Raw genomic sequence first — 19,202 nt, 5'->3', positions numbered from 1 at the left:
CTTTTCATCGTGTACAGTACATTGCAAGACTTGCACTAAATGGCATCTCCTTAGTACTATACCTTTAAACACCAATAGTCATAAAGCACTTGAATGCTTTCTTGAAAGATCAATCCAACATACCCCATGATGTGCTGAACATAGGAAGGATATCTGAATTCTGTTTTATTGGCTCCTTTTTTCTCAACATCAGCACCTATAATAGGAGTTAAGAGGCAATACATGAGAGGAGGGGAAGGACTAACGACTTTGCACAACACTGTGGTCAGCTCTATCCTACCAAAGAATAGGGATAGGAAGATGTATTCCAGATTGTCCTTGTTTCCCCTTTTCCAGGATCTACTCACCAGCCCTTTGAGCCTCCAAGAGAAAAGCGTTGCCATAATCCCAAAAAAACATGCCCTTGTCAGTTAGTCTGTTAATAGCAGCCACATGTCTCCTCAGGCTGAAATAAAGAATGAAACAGTTATACTTGAGATTGATTAATATCAAGAAGAATAACATCACGAGCTCACTAAAGCAAGAGAACGGAGGGAGACAGGTGGAATGTAAAAAAAAATACATTTAGACAAACCCACAAAATTCTTAAGATACTTTCAAACTCTGCAAAATCTGTTATCCCCAAATCATGAACTGATGCACAGCCACTGCTGTGATATTGCATATCTAGCAATTTCAGCAAAGAAATGCAGCCAGCTCTGAGGAACAAAATAATGGCAGTCTGCACAAAACTGCAAGAACATATTAAGGAGTTCAGAGATAAAGTATGCAAAGTCAGAAAAATTGAAAATGGCCCCGTACCACTGTTCTGGCTTCTCCTTTGGTCAGAACAGCCCAGTTGTCCCTTTGCTTTCAATACTGGTCTATACTGCTAAAGCATTGGCTAAGTGGTGTGTCTGCCAGGCTTTGAGTCACAGCTTTATAAGTAGTATCAATACCTGTAGTGACTGCAATAGCTCTACGTTAGATTTCTACTGAAGAGCAGTACACAACAGGTCAGTGAAATGTCTTGTGAGAAAGAAAAGACACAATCACATACAGAGCAACTAAACTTAAAGGTTAAAAACATGCATCACACTCTACCTCTCTTGTACCAGGGTTCGGAACTTCCCTGGATTGGTAGACAGGAGCTGCTTTGCTTCCTCAAAGCCAAGCTGGACTGGATAGTATCCCCCACTGAATGGATTGTGACATGAAGTTTGATCAGACCCCAGATCAGCTAGCAGTTCTCCTGTTGTGTCCAGCTCACGTGCAAGCCTTTCCCTGGGAGGAAAATAATGAACAGAAAACAGAAGCTGTTATTTCACATCCACGCTCTTCTTTCTGGTGAGCTTCTCCCACCCTAAGCAGCTGTTTGTAAGTGTATGCCCTCAGCAGGCTGTCTTTGTTTTAGCCTTCACAGGAGGTGGGAAATCATGGTGAAGATATGGGAAGTGTGTGAGTTGCACAGATTTCCCTGTACAGGAACACCAATGGATAAGTCACATGCCAGCTGTACTGGCCAGTCTCAGCCCCTGGTACATGGGTTTAATGTGCTAGAATTTATACCCATCATATGACCATTTTTATTCAATCAGTGCCTCAATACTTCTCACTGAAGTCAGAGATGCTTTCTTGCTAACCCATCAGTGAAAGGTTAGGAGAGGGATAAATTCCTTCTTCGTTTGAAGACAAATCTCAGTGATTTCTTTCCCTAAGAAATTCACTGTTCCATAACAAAAGATAATGTACAAGAAGCAACTGGGAACTGTGGCACGAGGATGAAGATACCTCTTCTGACAATTAAGTTGCTCACGGATATCCAGAGTCATGAACTCAGCCCTGCATTTGATGCCACTTCCCTTCCATGTCTGGAAGCTAGTTCCGAAGCAGTAACGTACCATCACCCACGAACACTACTCACCACAGGTCTACCACATTCCCATGGTAACCCAAACTGAGGGCAGTTTTATTCTTCCTTGCATCTCTAGAATAGATTTTAAAAGACTGGTTGTAAAAAAGTCACCACGCAGTGTGTTGCAACATACACATCACAAACAGAAACAGACTGTATGAGACTGTATGTGTTTTCCAACACCTGGTTAGGCAGCAGAACTTCTGACCTTCACACAGTTGTTAATCAGTGATTCCAGAAAGAATGATTGATTCTTGAAACATAACATTACATGTAATTGTGATGTGCATATTCACGGAACAACGAGGACACATAACAGACAATATAAATTATATGAAGCATTAGTAACAGCAAGTATTAAGCATTGGCAGTCATTAATAAGGATGGATTAACACTCAAAACCAGACCCAGGATAAGAGGAAATGTCCTTCGATCTCTCTTCTCTGCATGCAATAATGGCACAGAGCAGACAGATGTAAAGCAAGGAATAGGGAGATAAAGAAGCTGAATACCATTACAAGCCATACCTAAGGCGAGCAATGCAATGGTCCAAGTTATTAGAGATTTCCATGAGCCATCCTTGCTTGTAACGTTTCATAAGTGCTGCTTCATCAACCTAAGACACACAGCAGAGATCTTAAAACTCATTTTTTCCCACTGAGTCACTTGTACCTTTATTTTTTTTTAATTGTCCTAGAAATAATAGCAAGCTGGTAAACCAGTCCTATGTCTGCCCTAAGAAGGCAGAGTAATTGTTCACATTCTTACTCCCAAGATTTAAATACATGCATTGTTAATATTTTAAATCAACTCAGACATTTCTGCTGGAGTACTCAGGACGAAGCAATGGTTTTTGTTGAAACTGACCCTCACTTTCACTCTTTGAACTGGTTGAAATTCTCAACCAAACATGGAAAAGAAAAGAGGAAAGTGTTTTCTCGCCCCAGCTGGCTGATGCCTTTGTGAAAAACAGAATGGATCAAAACAAAACTACATTTTCAATCTCTTCCTGCTTTGAACTTTGAATCTCCAAACAAGCTCAATCCCAAATCAGTTCTCCTCTGGTCTCACTTTGTGGGTATGCATCAGAGACAAGCTGGATCAAAATATAAATGAAGAGACAAATTGTGAAAGCTTTGGCACAGATTCCATCTTAATGATTCCAGGTCCAAACTTGCACATCATTAGAACTTTATAATGAGCTATCAGTGGCATAAAGCAAATGACAAAATTAATTCAAACCGATTTTCTGTGGTAGTAACTGACTCAGTAAGTGACTGAGTGGTGTGTGCCCAAGAATGCATAACCTGAGTACCCTACAGTACTTCATTAAAGCATTTTTACTTCTCTCTAATCCACCCCATCACTTCAGTTCCATTATTTCTCATTAATAAAGTATTTATATGTAAATTAAATAAGTTCCATATTCAAGAGTTGCTTGAATGCCAGGAAACCTTTTCTTCCCCAATTATTATTATCATGAGAAACCTTCCATCATTTCCAGCATCAGTAATAAAGACTATCCTTCCCAAACCCCAGATTATGGTAATAGCAGTGTCACTGCCAATAGAATTATTCAATAAGAAGTCAGGTGCCATGGGAGACAGCTACTTTGGCAGTTATTTAAATCAGCACAGGGAAAAAAGATTAAATGCTTGATATGAATTACAGGAACTGAGTTCATTTAAAGCTCTGCATAACACAAAAAACCTATTTAAATTCATTACATACTTTATTTAAGGCTGTCAGAGAGACCTGGAAGTCTTTCCCAGGCTTGCTAGCACACAAGAAAGCTGGCTTCCTTCACACTTTGTTTTCAAATACGCAGTTAAAAACAACCCCGGTTTTAAAACGTGCACAACTGTGATGAGCTAACATCACCTCCAGTGTAACCCTAGAGAGCTCAGTGCAGCTCAGAGATCATCTGGCCCTCTGCACAGCTATTTCATGAAATTACAATCTGCTTCGTGTCAAACAGAAGAGGTAAAAGACTTGCACCATTAATCCCTTCTGTCTGAGCTTCGGAAGCCCTGCCTGACAAAATGACATCTCTTGCACAATTCATCAGTGCTATTTGCATAAATAGTTCCTTAAATAAATAATATGTACATATATATAACTATCCACATGTGCTCCTGAGACTCATTTCCGACAAGGATCATCTCACAGATGATAAAAACCAGGCAATATTCAGTCTCCTGAACAAAATCATCTGCAGCCATGGAGATGAAAAGGACAAAGGACCATTGTGAATAGCGTTCACTAGAATCTCTCCTTTTGTATTCTAGCATTTGAAAGATCACGATGACACAGTAGAGGTCTGAATAAGAATTTATTCAATAAGAATGTTTTCAATTATGAATTGAATAAATTTATTTCATCCTCAGGGAGTGCTTGATAAGATCTCCAATACACGCAAAACTCATGCTGTGCCAGCAACAAAAAATGAACAAAACTCACACTTCATCAGAACAGCTGAAATCCTAGCCTTTATGAATAAGGTTCCAGCCAGCCAGAACAGGACAGACTCACTGCATGCCACGTGGACAGTCTGGCCCAGTATGTTTTGAATTTTAATTATAGTTATTACTGGTCAGACTGCAATATTCTTACCCTTCTGATTGCAGCAAGTGACATGCCTGCAGCAGACCTGTGTGGGGTAAATAACTCCCAAGGATGGTACTTCACAAAGAAATAGTATAGATGATGGTATATTCTGAGTAGGTCTATATAGATAGCTCACTTTCAGGATGACAAGGCTCGCAGGGGACTCCACGTGGGAGGGATACCCCAGAAGAGATCCTTCCCTGGTGGTGGTCAGCCCTTAAATGGGGTTTGGGAGAGGTGGAGCCAGGCTCCACCCCTCCCACTCACACAGGTGTATCACCTCCACCTGTGCCCCCATGGCTGACTCAGTGCTCACCCCAGGTGACCAATCAGTGGCTCAGGTTGTGATTCAGCAGTTCCCATATAACCTGCCAGCTAATTCTCTTTATAAAAAGTAATTTGGCTGAGGTTAAACTCCCACACCAGTTTGATCTAACTGGAGTTTGGTTCTCAGGCACTGGGCATGGCTCATTGAAGAGAATCATTCTGCATTGCTGGTGAAGCAGCCCTAAGAAGTAATAGTTCGTATCGTTACCAGGGTCATAGAGGGTGGAATAACAGTGGAAAAACTCTCAGCAGTGGAAATATAAGCACATTTTGGTAGACAGTATCTTTAGAGTTTGGCCTGACAGCATTAATAAAGGGGTCAATCTGATCAGGACAGTGAGAGCTCTAGTTCAGCCCACTAAGAAGACAAAGGAGTACTGCTCTTACCTCTGCAATAACCCCCACACACCCAGCAATGACTGCAGCCTTCGCTTGAGCCCCGCTCATCCCTCCAAGGCCAGAAGTAACAAACACCTTTCCAGACAGGTCCTCTGCCTTCAAATAGCGACGGCCTGCATTCAGCACTGTGAGCTACACACAACATCACATAGCAATTACTAGGAGTTATTTCACCCAGAGTCCCTGAAAATTGAAGAAAAAATAAAATAAAAGACTGCATTTTCCATATTAATTTCTGTAGGTATCTGGAACATATGGCTGTTTGCAAGCCAGACTGTTAAAGGTACTCACAGGCACTTATTTTCTATACCCAAATGATGTTGTGCTCCTTTTGCAAAGACAGTTTGAAACTGTGGAATTGGCTTCACAGGTCACTGGGACCATGAAAGGGTGTTCATCTTTTAATAAAGGAACCTTGTTACAAAGGTGATGTTATGAAAGCATCAGTACTGATACCTGTTTCTGACACTGCAAAATAGAATAATGAACAGTTCACAACATAAAGACTTTATAAAGATGGCTGATAAGGAAAACAAACCTGCTAGATTACATGCATGTAGAGTTCACACTGACACAGAAAACATCTAGAAATCCCTCAAATGAAAAAATTAAAAGTATAGGTTAAATAATTGCAGCCAATTGCCTCTAATTCTTCTTAGACTAAGGTCAGAAATACTCTTGTGAAGGGCTTAGGCCTGCCATGATGCCAGTAACATGGATTGACCACATATACTGCTTCTGCAGAAAGAACTTCTGCGGACATGCTCAACTACACATCACACAAATATCTGTATAAAGGACTTCAGATGCTATTTGAACACCATCTCATGGACCCAAGATGCTTTTAATACGGAGTAAAAAGAAATTTTACTCCACCAGATTTGGTCAGTTCATACTTGACTTACAGTAGCTAGATGTGAGCTCAGATCGAGACCTCAGCTGCAGATCCCTTTAGGGATCAGGTCTGCACTCTAGTTGAGGTGCCTTGGACTGTGCGAGCAGAACACTGGCTTTTTATGGAGCAGGCAATGAGAACTTCTTTGGTGGCCACAACATCCTTTCACAGTGGTTCATCTCACCCCAGTGACCAGCCACAGTTAACCTACAGTTAACTAATAAAGCTTCCTCTGGTTTCTTACCACAGTCCCATGGACTATTCCTTGGGGCCCAATGTAGCAGTAGCTCCCTGCAGTCATCTGACCATACCTAGCAAGATCAAAGAACACGATGACACCATATGTTACTCAGGAAGAATGAAGCCTGTATATGCCAACATATATTTCTAGTATAACAAAAACACAACAACAAAGAACAACCCTTAGCAACCTAACGCACATAAACCAATCTCCTGTACTTCTACTTGTTATTTTATATTACCACATTCCCAACTTAACAGACCTTCTCTATTAACACTGCTTTCAACATGCTTTCAGAGGATCATTTATCTCTCTAAATTTACTGAGTTTAAGAATGTGTAGACTGAAGAGTGTAAATTTTGGTCTGGCACTCAGCACAGGGACTAGGACACTAAGACACTCTTTTTCACCTTTAGGCATCTTTTTACCATTGGTTTTCAGTGCCAACCCTGACACGTAGTCATTCTGGAAGTTATAACCCCAAATGTGACCTCAAACCATTCCTATGAAATGTATATGGTAAGGGACACTCTATTCAAGACTTCATTTCTTATGGATCTGTACACATTCTGTTCTCCAATAGTTTTGATTCTCTTCATGGCAAACAGCAGAATAACCATCCTGTGCTCATCAGATGAACAATAAAAAAAATAGGCAAATAATCATTAAAATGCTTTCAACTTCAAAGCTTTCTCTTGGTGTGAAGAGAAACAAACACTTCATAACTTAAGGTTTTTGCAGTTTGAAAAACAACCACTGCCAAGCGTAACTAGCCAGCGCCGTAAGTAGGTTATGATTATGCTTCAGGCTGTAATTCAGACAAGTCTTATAAATAAATCTAATTCTAATTCCTAGCAGACCTCAATTACATCCATATATGTGTGGCTGAACGTAACTCAAAGTCCTAAGTAATTGCACTTAAGTGTGCATTAATGCGTTGCAGCATCAGGACTCTACACAGCACAGTTGAAATCCACCTGCATTAGATATTTCAACCCGCAGCTGCTTTATGTCTGAATTAAGTTTTGGATGCACATTTTGATAAGTTTCATTAGCGAGGTGTCTTCTTACATTGTTACTCCCAAAGCAAACAACTTCTCGTATTCATCTCTACTAGAATAGTTGGGAATAACCTAAGAAAAGAATAAAAAGAAAAATCAAGTAAATTAGAGATTTGCTGCAATTTTTTTCACCATCTAAACTAGCTGAACTGTTTTGATCAAGAATGTGTACAGCTCACGCTCAGTCAGAGCGTAAGTGCTGCAACAGGAGAGGATTGTTCCCTCTTCCAGTGCAGGTCAACCAACCCAAGGTGAGGGTGAATGTACTGCAATAAGGGCTGGAGAATTTAGACCCGAGATTCTTCCATGGGCTATCATGAGCTCAGGCAGTATCAGTTATGTTTTAATTCAGTAGTTGCATGAAAACTAAACAGAGGAAGAAAAAATAAAACAAGATGCTAACACCTACCATGCCATTAGTAATGACTAATCGTGGAGCATGCTGATGGCTGGGAAAGAGTCCCAGAGGATGTCCACTGTACATTACCAGTGTTTGCTCTTCGGTCATATCTGACAAATACCGCATCGCCAACCAGAACTGAAAAGGAAAGCAAAGAAAGTGAGGGAATCTGTTTCCATCTTGCATTTACGTTTCTTCATGAAGCTGCTAAATGGAGTATGAAGGCAGCTATAGAGATAACGAGGTGTATTCACATATGGAATAACAGCCAGAGCTCTCAACACATTCTTGCTTTTCATAAGGTCCATTAAGAGACATCACTCAGCAGGAAACGTAAATCAACGAGAAGAGGTCTGAATAAGTTCCAAAATAATTTCTCCACTACAAACCCCAGAAATGCTTTGGCTTTCAAAATGATGCATTGAAAAGCTAGCATTCTAATTTTATCTTGAGATTAACCATTTGGATCTGGTACTTTTCCAGCAATGTTTCCAAAACCAAACTGCAAAATTTTCCCCATAAAAGAGATGAAATACTCATGCATATTTTTGATCCTAACCTGATACAGATAATTCAGTCCCTTCCGGTGCTTGTCATCTTTTCAACAGATCATCACAGTATGTATTCAGATTTTTCCACAGTTCAAACAACACAAGAAAAAAAAAACAAAACCCAAACAGACAAGCAATCAGCTTTCACTATGAACAGCTAAGACAGCCCTCGAACACCAGGAAATACATAAACGCATCTCCAATCCGTCTTCATAATTCAGTAGTTACTTTCTGTTTGTGCCACAAAGTATGACTACCTAAACCACTACTGATTTAATTCAGATCCATCGCTGTCTATTAAAAAGACCATTCATTATATTCCATGGGCCTTATAGTTTGTGACAGCTGGGTCCAAGAAAAGCTTTCCCATGGGACACTGGAATTCAACAATAGCTTGAAATACAGTTTCTGTAGTTCCACAGAAAAATGGATCTGCTGGTCAAAGACACAGCAAGATCAACACCAAGCCTGCAAGCTTGAGGACAAGGTGGTAAGTGGAAATTTACCTCTGGTCATGTTATTTTCTTCAAAAGTTACTCAGAGTCTGTGTGGATGACATAAACCAATCTCAGCCTTCTCACTGTGAATTTTGCAAGGACAAATTTTCAAAAAGCAAGCTGTTTTTAAGCCACAGGGAACAAAATGTTCTATCATAACTGAATCATTCATGTGATTGCTACTCCAAATAAGCAAGACCAGAAAGGTTTTGTTTGTTCTGCTGTGAAACAACTGCAGGTCAAAGCTCTAACTTGGATGGAACAAGAGAAAAAATATTTCTGCCTTTGGCAGGGGCTGTCCTTCACCTGGCAGCCCAGCATCTGCTGGAGGGATGTCAGCCCAGCCAGGGCCACAGTACGAACTGTTGGCACTGGTCACGTGAGAAACACTGTAAAACCTTCACACAATGCATTAACTGACAACTATGAATGAATGCACAGAACAAAGAAATGGTGTGCACTTTTAGATTGACAGTCATAGCTTAAACATCTCAGCTCAGATCTTATACAAGACTTCACCCACTTGCCATCACCTTCAGAAGATCAGTTAGTCCTGAAAATAAAAAGCACTGTGACCTGCCCAGCTGGCATGGAAACGATTTCAGCTCATCTGATTTCATTGGAAGAACCCAGGGCTGCACTCCATTAAAGCCTCAGTTTTTTTTTCCCTCTACATACTGTGTAAACATTACAAAAGCACCATAAAAAAAGCAAATAAAAATATACACTTTTTGTTTCCTAAGATTTATTTTGCCTATTAATTATCCGTGCGAAGTACAGGAACGCACACTCATCAGGGAAAGGAAGAACTTCTTACATCATCTTACACAGCTTGACATTTTTGAAACACTATTTCTATTGGGTTGCCTGTGCTCTCTTACTAAATAAAGCTCTTCCCATCTACACAGCTCATAACAGAGCGTTCCTCTATCCAGACAGGATGTTTTGGAGTATTTAGTGACAATGACTGCCAAGAATTCCTGCAAACTCTGCCTAAGCAGAACATGCCTGGGGGAACATACAGTGGGGTTCATGACAGGAGCTGCTAAAGCAGCAGTGTCCTACCTGAGCCCAGTTGCTGAAGACCTGCCCATTTCCTCCGTAAGTGACAAGCTCCTGTGGAAACTGAGAAGGATAAATTCATAATAATAAGGCAAGCACTTATCTGAAATACCTCTCGGCATCTCCAACACTAATCTCACCACAGAAAAAGTGTAGGATCACCTAAATCTTCAGTGTGTGAGCACATACAGGAATTAACTTGCAGATTTGCTTCCATGTTCTGACTCCAGCTACCTTCATTGTCACTGCAGCTTACCTGAGCCACCGAGGGATCCAGATTGTTCATGATCATCAGCATTATGGCAGCAGCTGATTTGGTCTTGCAAGGATAGTCCTCTATGGGGTACGCTCTGAAACGGTGTTCACCAGACATTAGGACACATATAGGGGAAACTACAACAAAACATCCAGCAGAAGTATCCCCACACATCTACACATTCCTTTGAGTTATTATCTTTTACTGGAAAGAAAAAGAAGAAAGTGCAGATCTATCACAGCCTGTACCTTGAGAGGCACCTCAGGCTTCAACCTCTTATCAGAACTAAGCAAAGAAAAAATACATTCAGCTTGTCATCTGCTGAATCAGGTGTTCAGAAAGGGCTATAAATATGACAGCTGTGAGATTCCATTGCTTCTCTACTAGCATTATTTGGGCATACTTGAACCCAATTACGAGACCAAGGAAAACAGTATCAATGGAAGTTGCCTCTGGGCTCTTCAGCCCAAGTTAATTTAAGATCCCATCTAAAAATGAAAACATCCAGCTCAAGATTGAGTTCAAAAGAAATCTCCAAAAAACAATTAGCTATAAAAAAATATGAGACTTTTTACTAAATAACGTGCTTTAAAAATTTGAGTGGTTGGGTAGAGAAAACTTTCTCAAGGACTTCAATTGCTAATGTGATTCGGTACCAACTTCTGCAGCCATTTTACATATATTCTCCTCCATCACCTATTTGCCTTATGAAATTGCACTAAAGCTTCTAGCCTTAGTTCTCTATTATGCATATAGATGTACACATATGTTAGCTCTTCAGGCACAGGATAGTTCTACTTACCTTTGATAAACAAGGATCTCCAATGAGATACCTTTACCTCCACTGTCATCCCTTAAATGAGGTTTGGAAGGGGTGGATCCTGGTTCCATCCCTTCCAGTCACACAGGTGCACTGCATTGCACTGCATGCACCTGAGCTCCCCTGGGTTGGCCCTGCCTTCCCACCAGGTGCTCAATTACTGTTTGCATCTATGACTTAATAGATAAAATAGATTAATAGATAAAATGGGTCTGTATTCCCTGGGACAAACAGAACAAAACCAAATCCTACCAGACTAAGACAACAAAAGACACTTTCTTAATCTAGACTATAAGAATCAATTGGAAAGGGAGAGCAGTAAAATCATCACAAAATATAAGAAAATGTGTGAGACTGTCAAGAACTGATGACAGTGATAGTAACAGGCTGGTGGACTGTCTTATTCAAGCTGAGAGCAGAAGGTGTCCTCATCTGTACTTCAGAACTACTGTCCTCTGCAGCTCAGCATTGCAGTATCTTTCAGAATCTCTTACAGTGGTCATCCCCCTAGCTGATTTCTGCAAGAGCTGACTCCAGACTATGGGCAGCACAGAAACATGGATGTCTGTGGAAATTAGAGTGCTTTCTTGTTGCTTGCTTTATTCAGATTTCTTTATAGACATTAACCAGGCCCCTGCTGGATGCAAAAAGGAATCAATCAGTCTAAAAAAAGAAGCTAGCCCCTGGCAGCCCTCTCCAAAACTGTTCTGCTTCACAAACATTAGCCCCCTCAGATCTGTAATGAAGTGATGCTTCGAGATCAACAGGCACAACCTATTACAAGACAGGGTCAGATACAGGTTCCAAGCATGGAAAAAATGTGCTGCTTCTCTTTCAAGTCCAGGAAGCCTTCTCTGAGACTGAGAAATAATCAGTCTCTCACAGCGATCCCAAAGTCATCCACTGAACTGACCTTACCTCTTGGTTCATGACAACTAGCAGTATCTCAAGGCTAGTGCAGGCTTTCTGACCAGATTGAAATCAGAGATTTTTGAATACTGACTAGTCCTTAGAAACTCTAAGATTTGCTATGGGGTAGAGCATATGGCATGTCAGTGTATGGTAAAGCTGGCATTACCAAGCACATGACCTTACTCAGCCCTTACCCTGTGCTAAATGGCACAGACTAAATGGCACTGCTCTGGTCCTGCCAGTGCCTACCCAAAAGGATGCAGTCTGTTTCCCTGCTAGTCCATGAGACTCTCATGAGGACAGAAAATAAGATGAAAGCTGAAAGATGACAGATGCAGCTTTACAGAACAGTAGGAGACACAATAGCAATCAGTGGAAACCATGCCACTCCTGTCTAACGACACACAGGACATCCAATTGCAGCATGAACCCAACAGTTTTTACCTCATCTCAATATCTGGAAAGAATCTGTACATGTAGATATGGCCATACAGCCTGAGTTCTTCAGCAAATTCCAGCACCAGCTTCTTTTGTACGTCAGGTGGGAAATAACGCAAAGCATTGCGCAAAGCGAGCTGCCAGGAAAACAGAAAAAGACACAGGAATCAAGCTAAAAGAGAAATGGAGGCAAGTGGGTGGGCCTGAACTTTAGACTCAGCTGGAAACCTGTGCCAGCTATCGGAAGGATGGTTTCATTTAAAAGGCCACACCACAGGAGATACCATTCCTGCTTTCTAGTTGAAATATTTCCATCTGCATCTTTCCTTATAGATTCAGATGATGCACACATGCAACCCTCCTCTTCCCATTCACCCCAAATCTGCGTGGACAGACCCTGGAGATTTTGTAAGTAATGTGCAATCCTACAGACATCTGATAGGGATGAATCCCCTCTTGCAGTGCTAGGGGGCACTGAACTACCAAGAAAATCACTGTTCAGAAACCCTTATTCTGAGATCCCAAACTCCCAGAGGCTCTGAAGACCCTACTGTAGCTTCAGTTCAAACAAGGGAACTTAGCCTTGAATTATGTGACTTACAGATGAGTCTTAGGTTAAGTGTCGTTATACATTCAGCATATTAAAGTATTGCATAGCATGGTGATTTACATTATTTTATTGATGTCACACATATCACTTCCAAATTAGCTAAAGTGATTAGCAGACACTGAATTAAATTCTGTAGATGACACTAAGTGGCTCTTCCTTCCTATTACCCTCAAAGACATTATCCATCGTTTGCAAAGTGCTACGTGTTCTTTTAGATGAAAGAAAACTTTGTCATGGTATTATGATTTTTGGCCTTGGTATTCCACATCATAACATCATGTAGTGCATTTGGAGTTAAAGAGTTAATGCTCCAGCTCTGTGGATCATTGATAGTTTCAGGTATACCTGTCTCAGAAGAGAAGAACTACATTCCCCAGAGCACTGTGCGATGCTTATTTAGTAAATTAGCTTTCCTCCTCAGATCGTTGCTGCTGTTTTGTTTCTAGGCCCATCTCCATTTTCCCTTTCCCCCTTCCCCTTTCCTGGGGCGTGGGTCTGTGGGTCCCCCGCACCAATTGTCACAGAACCAGGCCAATCCAGCCCGGTAAACCAATGACAAACTGAAATGAATCACTCTTATTCGTAACAGTCTCTTAAGTCATGTTTCTGTATTCTATGTTCCATCTGATTAAAACCATAATGAGAACAAAGATTTTGTAATCTCTAAAATGCCAATTTCATATGAAGATGCTAAAAACTCTTCTAAGTTCCTTGATATATGGCAACAGTATGGGAATTCCTGAAAAGGGCTACAAAGTCTTTTGTTCAGCTCATTCAACACGATTATACTCTGCTCTCCAGAGTTCTCCAGACCCTTCACCATCTGAACGTGTTGCTCTCACACACCTTTCTGCCAGCATAACACAGTATCTCAGAATCCAAAAACACTCCACACTAAAAGCCATTCTTGTTGGCATACTTGCTTTTGCTATTATAGCATGCAATACTTTGCTATTTGGCATTTTGGCTGTGGAGAGCTATCAGGATGGAAGTGTGTTACTTTCATTCTGGCAAGGCTCACCTAGCCTCTGATCCATATGTCTGTTATTTGAATTATAATGAAACTGAAGGAAAAATGTCACTTTTCTTTGCTTTAAAAACACAAGCAGGCAAAATCTGTTTGGATTTTCAAATAAACTCACATAGACCAAGCCCCTGTCCCATTAGTGTTACATGTTAGCTGAAACCTGAATTTTGATGATGCAAACATTAATGAAACATGAACTTCAGTGTTACATGAGGGGCGAGAAGGGCTCCTGGGTTGCTCAGACAATAGAGAGCTGATCTTATAAAAGAGGACTAAGACTGCGCCTTGTTTAGCTTAACAGAACAAAGGTGACATTTGATTGCAGTCTTACTGCAGGATAAGTGTCAAAGTAGGAAGCAGCTTCAGGGAAATGCTGGAAAGAGGAATAAATAGCTGTAAATTAGCCATGAAGAAATGTAGCCTTGAAATTAGGAGAATTTAAATAGCAGATTCTGGAGCAGTCTCTCAATAGCAGCACTGGGTCTCTTAAAATTGCTTAGATGGTGTCTGACTGCTTCATGAAAAGGCATACGCATCACACAGAGTTTTGCATATTCATTTCTGGATAACCTAAGGAAGGCACTTAAGGAGCAAATGCAAATAGACTGATCATCAGGCTTTCAAGGAAAGGCAATACAAGGCCATTATTCCTTGAGTTTCATTAAAGTACCATATGAAACTGTGATCTGTGATCTTTAAGATTAATTGTACCCACTGCTGACATATTCCCCTCTGATATTAGACTGTGGGCATTTCATATTTAGGTGTTCCTGGTTGTAGCTTCCTCAGCCAGCAGTCTGAGCAGCATCTGTTCTGCTCAGCACTTCTGAAAAATCAGCTCATCACAGCCCAAGCCCAGGGTGAAGCCAGGAAAGCTAGTTAGGATCGGGTGATGGTTACCAGGATGAGATATGGCCCTGAGTTCACCAGGCAAGCCCATGAAGGTGAGGCAGCTCCAAGGCCAAGTCAGCCTATAGGCGGGGGCCCACAGCTAGGCAATTTTTCCTGATTCTTTGCAACACTGAGAAGTGTGCATTCTTCCCAGGTTACACCAGCTTTAATAGAATGTCAATGAGTACCGAGAATGCAGTGTCCTTGTTCTGCAAAGGACGCAGCACTCATAATATTTGAGGGCTATTTTTCTTGCAGTGTATTTACATAAAGAGACAGAGGCTGAGAAACAGAAAAGTGGGGTTTCTTGAGCTGAAGAAGGAAAGGGAGAGGATGTGGCTGCTACAGGCCTCAGGCAAAGAATGCAGAAGGAGGACGACTCGGGAAACATAAACACAAATCAGTTCTGAGAAATGGCTTGATTTACCCAAAGAGATTAAAGTTGATGTGATTGGGTGCATTGCATATCTCTTCAGCAAGCCCCAGAACATGCAGAAATTTATAAATCTCGCTTACAGGATTTCTATTGTGGCCAAAAAAGGAAGCCCAAGAAAATAAAAAAATGAGTGGTGCTAGGGATTATTATTGTAAAAAAGGGTAAATTGGGAATGAAGGCATGTGAGCAGAGGGACAGCTCCTTAGTCTGAGGAAATTAGCAGAGCATTACTAACTTCATCCTGCCAAAGCTTCCATGAGCGCTTCGATTAGAAACTGAACACAGTGCTGCGCATAAAGACAAGCCTTGCAGTATGCTCAGTATTACACACTGCCAACAAGATCTGGAAGCCTGTCTCAAGACTTTTAAACCACCTTGTAGACAGACGACCTTTCCGAAGCACGAAACGCTTCTTAAAAAGGAGAATCAGCCTCTCAGATATAAAATAAATACCAGCTGAGCCTCTAACCCTGTTAAGAGTTGAAGGTGGAGGATTAAGAGTAAAATAAATCAGAAAGGAAGCTTTTAAATTTTTAACAGGCTAATAAAAAACCCAGCCAGCGTGACCTTTTATCACATGTGGTAGATAAGGAGAGCTGAGGGAAGGTTGTAAGACAGCAGGCTGGGACCAGAGAAGCAGCCTACCACTGTCTCCTCACAACGTTTTGGGGGCATTCAATCCTGGTTTCCATATGGGCAGTGAGGGCTTTGCCATGAATGCTCCTGACATTGGAGTAAATCCTCTTTGGATATCTCGCAGCTGTTCCTGTCTCACCCAGAGATGGGCTCTCCTCTGCTCCTGGAAATGGACTTTGAAAGAATTTCAGTGCTAACGCCAGGGGTAACTCCCACGAAGGCAAGAAAGTTGCATGCAGCTCTTTGTGGGTGAGGAAACTCTGCGTTCCAACCAGAAAGTCACACTGCCAGGTCACACATGCAATGATGCACAGGCTTTCAAGCCAAGGAACCCGCCTCATCCTCTCCTCAACACAGCTCCTAAGGATCTCCACCCACTGACCATTATTCTTTATTTGTTAAATCTCCAACATGAAATATTGCAACGATTACTTCAGTGTGTACATAAAGTATTTAAACAAAAAGAGACTGGAAAAGAATTACACAACATAAGACAAATAATTAACTCGGTTCCTTATAAACCTGTCTCGATTCTGGGATGCTTCAGACTACTGGTTAAAATTAATCATTTCTGGATCATTATGCAAGCATGCAGATAAGTAACTTGTACCAAGACGTTGATTTGCCACATTTCATGTTCACTGTATTCAAAGGGTTAGTGTTCACTCCCATGAATACACAGCGTTTTTGCAACAGCCTTCATAAATTCATTAAAAAAACAGTGCTGGACTGACAGCATTGAAGTTAAGGCCTCTCCAGCCATTTGAAGGCACATCTCCTCCATATCAGTCAACTCAGGACAAAGACAGAAAGAAAGCGAGCAGATCTCCCAGTATTTTGTCCCATGCTGAAATTATAACACGAAGACATTTGCCCATGCTCAGAGCAGCATTTGATGCCGCTCCCCACTGCAGGTATCTGAAAGGAAGAGGAGTGAGCCTCGTGAAACCCCGTGTTACCTTCTTCTCCTGAGCAGTGAGATTAGGGTTTCTCACAGGTGCATGGGGGATTCCTTTCCTCCGACCTCTGTTTTCAGGCAAAGGGTTCAAAGGAAGGCCACGACAGATTTCCTTCAGGCTAGCCATGGCTGCTAAGGAAATACAGGAGGAAAGGCAAGAAGAGGCACAAGGAGTGGAGAACAAGGGGTGCAGGCACGCAAGATGCTCAGCAATTGAGATGTACTCTGCTCCAGGGTGATCTGCAGATGACAGTCTGTCCTCTGGATTTGGAAATGCCTGTGGAGCACAGAGGGCAGGAGGCACAGGTGACACACCTCCCCCATCCATGCTGTGCCATTGGCTCTTCCGTCCTCCCTCAGAATGAATGATTCACAGCTTTGCAGTTTATTTTCTGGGTGCTCTGCAGCTGTGCTGAGCCATGAGAGCAGTTGGCCACTTTCCCAATCATGCCATTCCCCAGTGTCCCAGAGGGAGTCATGCTCTGCAGCACAAACCTTGCCCAAGACCACAAGGATTGTGTTTTTACATTTCTATAGCTGATGAACCAACGACAGCCAACCATTCTTCGTGCCACTGCTCACACACACAAAGATAGACAGCCTCTGAGTGCTGTAGGTATGGGCAGTTCCTCAGGTGTGAAGATGTCAAGGACAACACTAAGATTTCCTCCCTGGATGTTAGCTCCTCTCAGCTCACAGGCCTGCCTGGATCTCGATAGTATTAAGCTCTTGTGCTAGTTTCCTCAAGACAGGCAATAATAGGGAAGAGGAATGAAAGCTTTCAGCTTTAGAGCACTTTTATAACCCACAGTCAACAAGAACTGGACAGCCTTACGGTGCTGCCATCCAGACATCAGAAGTAAATGAATATGCTTCACTTTGACTTCCCACTCAAAGAGCACCACAAACTTTGCTCCCTGCTTTCAGTTGCTGTATAAATTACACAGGAGCTTCTTGACCTCTACTACATGGAACTACAGCTATGGCCAGGGAATTTTTCTCAAGCACTTTAAGACTGATGAAATTATCTGGGAGAAACATTTTGGTGAGTAATGAGCCTGAACTGTGGAAATAAACAATAATATGGTGTTTTCTCACCAAGGCAGCAATTGACAAGCAGAGACAACAAAGCACAGTTATCTAATGACAGCTCATTAACGTCACGTTGCCTTTAGCTCTAGGACAGCGTGTGCACCCCCAGCTCCCACTGAGGATGCTGGAGTTGAAAGAACTCAGAGCATCCCAGGGGAGCTGAGCACACAGCAGGCTCGATCCTTCTGAAGGGTACTGTCGTGTACAGCAGAGAACTGTGCCCTGTGATTATGTGGTATTTTAACTGTTTTCAAAGGGAAGGAGGGCAGGATTCTTCTTGTCTCAATATTTTCTAAATAAAAATAGGAAGATAAGGGTAAAGTCAGAAAAAATGACTTCAAGACATAGCTAAATAACCATGCCTTACGTAAACCTTTCCACCCCAAAGGCAAATAAATCCTTATTCCTCTTTCTATGAACCACATTTTGCAAATCCCTCTAAGGTCTGATCCTATGCACACGTGGGCACAAGAATAACCTCGACCATTCCCATCGAGCTTCCCTCTGTGACACTGGGTTCACTTCATACGCTGCCTTACAAGCTGAAGAAGGACCACGGAATCGTTTGAGTTGGAAGGGACCCTTCAAGGACATCTGGTCCAACCTGCCTGCGGTGAACATCTCCAGCTCCATCAGGCGCTGGGAGCTCTGTCCAGCCTGACCTGGGGGACACCCACCACAGAAAGAGAGGATGAAGCTGGAGGAGGTGTGGGAGGGGCCCGCTCCCTGAATGAACGTTATCCATAGGGCGGAGCGTCAGAACTAGAGTACTTTAACCCGCACTGTGGCTCTCTGGGTCCCTGGGAGCTTTGTGCTGGGAATTACCAACTCCAGCAAAATCCAGCGCTGGGAAATCCGGCTTCAGGGTCAGGATCTGTTCTGCCAGGGCAGACACCCCATAAGATCACAGTTCCCCTCGCTGCCTGGCTTGCTCCCGCTCATACCTGCGTCGATGGAAAGAAACTCGACGTGACTGCCCGAGCAATAAAAACCACACAGCCACCTCGCTGTCCCCACGCCCCTCTGGGGTACGCCTCTGGGGTGCTGTAGGGCGGCTGTCATGTGCCGGGCGGGCGGGCAGAGGGTGCTGCAGGGACAAGGGACAGCAGGACGGACCGGGGCGGGCTGAGGAGCTGCCCCCGCCCCGCACACAACACGCACGGACACGGGGACACGCACAGCCCGGCTCCTG

General features: G+C 42.4%; 1 protein-coding gene across 2 annotated transcripts in view; it reads right to left on the bottom strand.

Moving 5' to 3' along the window:
- UROC1 (urocanate hydratase 1) overlaps positions 1-17,163 on the bottom strand; it is a 33,409-nt gene extending 16,246 nt beyond the window's left edge. Inside the window, exons 1-13 of one of the 2 annotated variants that reach the window (XM_065749348.1) lie at positions 16,920-17,163; positions 12,367-12,497; positions 10,191-10,284; positions 9,938-9,997; positions 7,834-7,962; positions 7,435-7,496; positions 6,367-6,433; positions 5,216-5,359; positions 2,422-2,510; positions 1,904-1,966; positions 1,084-1,263; positions 348-445; positions 124-196 (exon numbers count right to left, since the gene is read on the bottom strand). In XM_065749348.1, the coding sequence (XP_065605420.1) occupies positions 124-196; positions 348-445; positions 1,084-1,263; positions 1,904-1,966; positions 2,422-2,510; positions 5,216-5,359; positions 6,367-6,433; positions 7,435-7,496; positions 7,834-7,962; positions 9,938-9,997; positions 10,191-10,284; positions 12,367-12,497; positions 16,920-17,045 (1,316 nt within the window). In that variant the 5' untranslated portion in view covers positions 17,046-17,163. The remainder of the gene's footprint in view (positions 1-123; positions 197-347; positions 446-1,083; positions 1,264-1,903; positions 1,967-2,421; positions 2,511-5,215; positions 5,360-6,366; positions 6,434-7,434; positions 7,497-7,833; positions 7,963-9,937; positions 9,998-10,190; positions 10,285-12,366; positions 12,498-16,919) is intronic. The other variant, XM_065749349.1, reaches the window with a different exon arrangement.
- Between the last annotated feature and the right edge of the window lie 2,039 nt (positions 17,164-19,202).

This window comes from Cyrtonyx montezumae, unplaced genomic scaffold (assembly GCF_038088225.1).
Source record: "Cyrtonyx montezumae isolate F1298 unplaced genomic scaffold, pur_monq_1.0 scaffold_6, whole genome shotgun sequence".
Taxonomy (NCBI): Eukaryota; Metazoa; Chordata; class Aves; order Galliformes; family Odontophoridae; genus Cyrtonyx; species Cyrtonyx montezumae.
This window is presented reverse-complemented; position numbering and strand designations above follow the sequence as displayed.